Raw genomic sequence first — 6,599 nt, forward strand, 5'->3', positions numbered from 1 at the left:
TAACTTGCAACTTCCTACACAAACAACCTCAAATCATCACATTTGCTGTTTTCTTGCAGAGTAAATAATACATTGCAATATTGAAATATTTGTTTCGGTTAATTCTCACTCTTCTGATGATCAATTTTAATGATTAATTTTTTAGTTTATCATCCGAAGACAATACTTTTCATTAGTCACAGTCAACTTATCAGCTTATCACAGATTCTTATTGTTGTTAAGCATCATTTGTACAAATTTCAGAAACATTGGACAAGATTTGGCAAAATTATTAACATTTAACTATTTTAAGTCCTGCGATTTCCTGGTCTTTTCAATGTAATTTTTAGTTTTCCCAAATATATTGTACTTAAAACACTTTTCATTAGATACAGTCAACTGATCAGATTATCACAGATTTTTATTGTTCTTAATCATCTTTTGTACAAATTTCAGAAATATTAGACCAGATTTGACAAAATTATTAACGTTTAACTATTTTAAGTCGTTGAATTTGCCAGTCTTTTCAATGTTAAAACAACGCACGGATGGTCTTAAAAGCTTTATTGCTTTCTCTAAAAACTACAATAAATACAACTAATCTAAAAATAATAAAAGTAAAAAAGCCACTTAAGCTGACGGAATCATAGCACTGAAGCATTTAAAGCATGTAAATTAAAGAATTGAAAACACAATCCAATTGAAAGCACCACACCATCCCAATACGTTCATTGGCAATTACTGTATTACAATAAGCAGTCACTGAAATAAGGTGTGGGTGGGTGGGAAAATCAAAGTATGCCGCTGCGAAGCTGACGCAAGCGTGCGTCTTGTTCAGTAACAAACTAGCGACTGCAGATTTCAAATTACCGCACGTTGAGCATCGGCCAATGAGAAACGATGTCCGTTAAGCAGGCTGGTCCTATCAGGGGAGAGAGAACGATGTCTGTTGTAATCTCTGCCAATAGAAGATCGTTTACATAAAGTCCGTTAAGCGGGCTAACCAACCAGCGGTCGGGAGAAAGGTAACAGGCACGCTGCGTGAGCGTGATAAGCGTACCATCTGTGCGTCATTTTAAATCCGACTTATAAATAAGTCTTAACTTAAAACAACGCACGGATGGTCTTAAAAGCTTTATTGCTTTCTCTAAAAACTACAATAAATACAACTAATCTAAAAATAATAAAAGTAAAAAATGCCACTTAAGCTGACGGAATCATAGCACTGAAGCATTTAAAGCATGTAAATTAAAGAATTGAAAACACAATCCACCCATAGTATGTAGGGAAATATATATATATATACGTATCCAAAAACAGTTTTTAGATTGAGTTGAATCTAATGTCCGTTCTTAGATATTAGCCAGAGTCAATCGGTTATGAAAAGGCTTTTACTATGAGATCTGCAGTTGTGGAAGTGTCTGGAGCAACGTAAGCGAACACGGCGTCGCTCTTCCAGTCCCCTAGAGCTTTTACGACGGGGAGAGGGACGCCTGCGGTGATCAGCCAGGTAGCTCCTCCCCGCCGTAGGCTGTGCGCATTATATACATCGCTTGTCAATCCTATAGCGCGGACGGCATGTTTGAGTCGTGCTCTAAATACCTCTTGGGTGAGGTGGAGAAGGCTATCGGATTCGCAGATGCTGAAGAGGGGCGCGTCGCTCGGTAGTGTGCCGCTTAGTCCAACGAATCGCGTTATAGCCGCCACTGGGCAGAGAGGAGAGCGCAATGTTGGTAGAACGACGGTATGGGTGCGGTCACGAAATTGAATAGTCTTTGAAGCGTTGATCTTCACGATAATCCCTTTCCTGTGGAATGTCGTATCCTTGCGACGGATTGATTTATTCTCTGCTGGGTGTCGGCTTGGGACAGTAAAGTTACTAACGCGCAAAAGTCCAAAGAATCCCGTCAATATCGCGGCCCAGAACTGGCAGTCTCCTATCAAGTTAAGGTCCAAGGAATCCCTTATGGCGCTGAGGTGCTCCAGTTGGAAAGGCGCTTTGTGATTTGTACCTCCTCTATGGCGTTTGATCCCTCTAAGAAGTGATTTGATTGTCCAATTACTGGTCAGAGGGTTGGGGAGATCGTGCTCTCTATGCAGTAGCTGGATTATATTAACATATTGCTGAATCGTCGAGAAGGATTTTGACCTAGCAAGGAAAGCTATATATCTGGCTATGGTACAAGTGTCTGCTGGCACTGGCGGTTTCCTAACGAGTTTACAAAAGTCCCGATAACTCTTTTCCTGTGTGGCATACGCGCGTCGAGTGGTGGGTGCCCAACATTGACCGCGCCAAGTGGCTATCTCCCCGTCCAGATCCTCGAGCAGCTTATCCAACTGTCTATCTGAGGAGAGAGAAATGAGATGGCATCATTAGACATGTGTGCCGGCAACCATATGTACTCTGAAACTTGATCACATGTTTTATATAGTAAATTTATAAATCTACTAATCTGACCATGCTCGTGTAACCGGCTGATAGCGTCTGCAACTGAGTTACTCTCGCCCGGAATAAAGTGCGCCTCCAGTTTGAAGTCGAACCGGTGTGGCGTGTACCGCTCGGAGCGTGAACCATCCGTTCTGCTCATGCGCACAAAGCGCAGGCAAATCTGAGAGACTTCCGGCGTGTACAGTCCGTCTCTATCGAGTCATCAATACATTCTTAGCCTTCTATAAACATGCGCTGTTGAAAACATACCGCTAATTCTAACATAATCTTTACAAGTATTCATATCTTATTCTTTGTTCAACTCTGCTGTGATATCCCTCAGGTAGCCATATCAACACACTAGCCTAGTAAAATCAATACTAAAATAGTAGCCAGCAGCTGTATAACGACGGTCCGTCCAGGGTAGGTTCATTCATGCGTCTAACTGTAATTTGACGCTGGTTCTCAACCAAAATTATCAATTAACACATATGAATTTTATCCCCATCATAGTAAATGTATAATGAGGTAGGAAATGAACTAGCCGAAGATAACAGTGCAGCAGGTGAATAACAACGGATCATTCACGGAACGGCTCATACACGCGTCTGCTGCGTGTACAATCGGTCAGGACGGATGGTTCACGCAGAACGGACCGTACACGTGACACCGGGCAGACAGGAGGTATAATTGCTCTAATAGGGCAAAGGCGGTAGGGCTAGTCGTAGTCCCATTGTTAATCATATATACGGAGGCAATGTTATCGGAATAGAAGTGTACGTGCTGTCCCTTCCAAAGCCTTCCCCAGCGTCGCGCGGCTAAGACAATTGTAGCTAACTCCTTAGCGTTAATATGTTGGTCGGCGAACGAAGGGGCGTCGACATCCCAGGCGTAGTAGAACCAGTCTCCCAAGCAGAAAGCTCCGCCGGCGACCGTACACGCATCTGTGTGTACTTCAACTTCTGGTCTATCGTTCCATATTGTCCTCCTACTATTGCACTGAATTTGTGTAGCCCACCAAGCTAGATCGCCGTGGATGGCACGCAACAGACACTTGTGCGATGCGGCTTTAGTCGACGACATAAGGCTGTATATCCTCCTCAGGTGAAGTTTTCCCCAGGGGATGACGTTGCTAGCCCAGACCAGGTGCCCGGCTAGTCGCTCTAACTGCTTCCGCGTCGCTCGTTTACGCTTTAAAAATGTGAATAATAAGTCCTCAAGTTTCGTTAACTTAGTGTGTTCGAGGGATACTTTTCCCGCGCACGAGTCAATTTCAATACCCAAGAAAACTATTTTCTGTGTCGGGTCATTCACTTTCTTCCAGTTTATGGCAAAACCCAGCGAGCGGAGCAATTGTACGAGAGTGTTGTATGCTGCTAAACATTCCGCAAAATCTTTTCCCGCTACAATAAAGTCGTCTAAGTAGGCTACTACAACCGGGAAACCTCTCCTTAACATCATCCGGCGCACAGCCTGAGTGAGTGTATTAAAAATAGCCGGACTTTTACGTCCACCGAAGGGGAGTCTTAAATCAACAAGGGTGGTAGGTTTGCTTTTTCCAGTAAACGTCCACTGTAGCCCTGTGTATTGGTGATTGCTTGGATGTAGTTCTACGGAGCGATACGCGTTGGCTAAATCAACTTTTGCAAGGTACCAGTGGGGCTTGATATTACATAATACTTCCTGTACTGACTGATAACTCACACTGTCCTTAGTCGCGTAATCATTCACACTGGTTCCTTCCGGTCTGCTACAGTCATGAATTAATCTTATGTTTCCGTCCGGCTTTGGCACCGCATGGAGTCCACTAATTATACGAGGAGTAGTTTCCGCTATGGCATAATGACCCTCAGCTATACCTTCTAACAGTTTTGCCTCTACTTGTTCCCTCGCTCTAATAGCTGTAACTGAATTGGGAACGTATGCCCTATCCGGAATAATAGAGTCATCATCTATAATTGAAAAACCATACCGTATCCCGTTAAGAATATATTCACGGTCCGGATCGTCTGCTAGCTCTTGTTCCCACACGTGAACAGCTTTTCTTAGCGTGGAATTGTCCTTATCTACCACTTTTTTGAATCCGGGACGTGTTCTGGGGTTGTTTTCTGGGGGTAGGTTTGCTTATGGTCGAAATCCCCGTGGGTGGGCGAGAAACATTTTAAGCAAATGTGAGAATATTTGCATACGCGGAGACTACAGCCGTTGCGCCCGTTGAATCTCTCGCAGATTGGCCTTGCTGTATTTGGGTCTACTTTACCGCGCTGGATGAAATTTTGGCCTCTTGGATTCTGATGTCCTGTGGGGCGCTTGTTCTCTCCCCTCTGTAGTAGGAGTTGCATCAGGTATTGGTCATCTTTTCCCCAGTCGCTGTTCTCCCGTGCCTGTTTCTTCCTGAACTCGTAGTCGAAGTTCACGATACTCTCCCACGAAAACGCCTGTGCGAACGTAGCGATCTTGATGAGATAATCGATGTGCTCATCCGTCGTGCTCTCCCCGGCATTGCGCATTTCTCTGAGGATCCGTAGCGACCCCTCCATGTACTGGGCCAGTGACAGTTTGGCCAGTGGGATTTTGGTATCCTTAACCTTTATTTGAAAGGGGCCCATGTCTACTGTATTGGAGTTGGAAGTTTCTGCTGCGAGTGTCACAAAGTCTCTAACATCTCGGAAGATACCCGACTTCCCCTTTCTTGCCTCCCCCACTTTAAGGCACATACCTGTAAAATCCTGTGAGGTAGCTTTCTCCTGTTCCGCTGCGGCGGAGGTCATCAAACCCAGGATCTCATCTACAGTCAGGGCACCTCCGTTTGCCAGTCTCTGTCGAACGTCGACTTCGGTGCTCTTTGGCTGGACGTCTGCTACGCTTGGGGTGGTCGCGCTTGGGGCACTGCTTTCTGCACTCGAGTTTAACTCTTTCACAGCGTCCTCTAGAAGAAAGAGCTGGGCTGGGGGGAGATCTTCGCCATACAGCCTTTCAATTCTCTCTGGGGTGAGCTTCTTTAATGATTTAGCGGAATCGAATCCTTTCTCCATTAAGGCAGCTAGTGTCTCTGTCGAAAGTCCGTTCTCTTCTTTCCATACGTGAGGATCGAATTCTTCTTCTGCCATGATAAACACGTGTTGTCCGACAGATAAAACCAAGATCGTATAGTTAGGGAAAAACCCGTTAGATATCAAAGTACAAAAACGAGAATTCAAAAATCAAAGTATGCCGCTGCGAAGCTGACGCAAGCGTGCGTCTTGTTCAGTAACAAACTAGCGACTGCAGATTTCAAATTACCGCACGTTGAGCATCGGCCAATGAGAAACGATGTCCGTTAAGCAGGCTGGTCCTATCAGGGGAGAGAGAACGATGTCTGTTGTAATCTCTGCCAATAGAAGATCGTTTACATAAAGTCCGTTAAGCGGGCTAACCAACCAGCGGTCGGGAGAAAGGTAACAGGCACGCTGCGTGAGCGTGATAAGCGTACCATCTGTGCGTCATTTTAAATCCGACTTATAAATAAGTCTTAACTAATTTTCAGTTCTTTCAGTTATATTGTTCTTTTTCCAGAGTACCCTTACCGTGATAAAACAGGCAGTGAAAGACAAGACCAAGAGCAGCACTATATCTCATCCATTTGTATAGTGCACTATATTTGACAGGATTTAGGACATTGTTAGATATTGTGATAACAACAACCCCTTCCAGAATCCCCTTGTAAGGAGTAATCTGCATCTGGCATTGGTAGTAAGGAGAAGTCATTTATGGGTATATATTGTTTTCCAGATGACGGTTTAGGTAACTTGCAACTTCCTACACAAACAACCTCAAATCATCACATTTGCTGTTTTCTTTCAGAGTAAATAATACATTGCAATATTGAAATATTTGTTTCGGTTAATTCTCACTCTTCTGATGATCAATTTTCCATGATTAATTTTTTAGTTTATCATCCGAAGACAATGCTTTTCATAAGTCACACACCCCATTCTCATAGATTAGATCGACCTACATTGGATCGACCTAACTCCCTGGGGGTTCACGCTAAATAGCTGTCAGCCAGGCGGACACGAAAGTTAATTACCCCTTAAAGCTTGTAGTAGGCGGGGATGGACACTTAAGGGGCATTATCTGACAGTAATCTAGTGAGACTCCCCGCGGTGATAGATCGATCTAAAAGTTGTGAGAACAGAGCCACAGTCAACTT

The 6,599-nt window shown here is 44.1% G+C and overlaps 1 protein-coding gene across 1 annotated transcript; it reads right to left on the bottom strand.

The window, feature by feature from the left end:
• Positions 1-528: 528 nt before the first annotated feature.
• LOC147761849 (uncharacterized) lies at positions 529-5,920 on the bottom strand. The gene is made up of 2 exons (XM_087013414.1): positions 5,127-5,920; positions 529-2,324 (listed from the first exon to the last, which is right to left on the bottom strand). The coding sequence occupies exons 1-2, from the start codon at positions 5,515-5,517 to the stop codon at positions 1,357-1,359; spliced, it is 1,359 nt and encodes a 452-aa protein (XP_086869540.1). The 5' UTR covers positions 5,518-5,920; the 3' UTR covers positions 529-1,356.
• Positions 5,921-6,599: the final 679 nt, after the last annotated feature.

This window comes from Lingula anatina, chromosome 5, assembly GCF_051362555.1.
Source record: "Lingula anatina isolate TDL-2025a chromosome 5, LinAna3.0, whole genome shotgun sequence".
In the NCBI taxonomy this organism is placed as follows: domain Eukaryota; kingdom Metazoa; phylum Brachiopoda; class Lingulata; order Lingulida; family Lingulidae; genus Lingula; species Lingula anatina.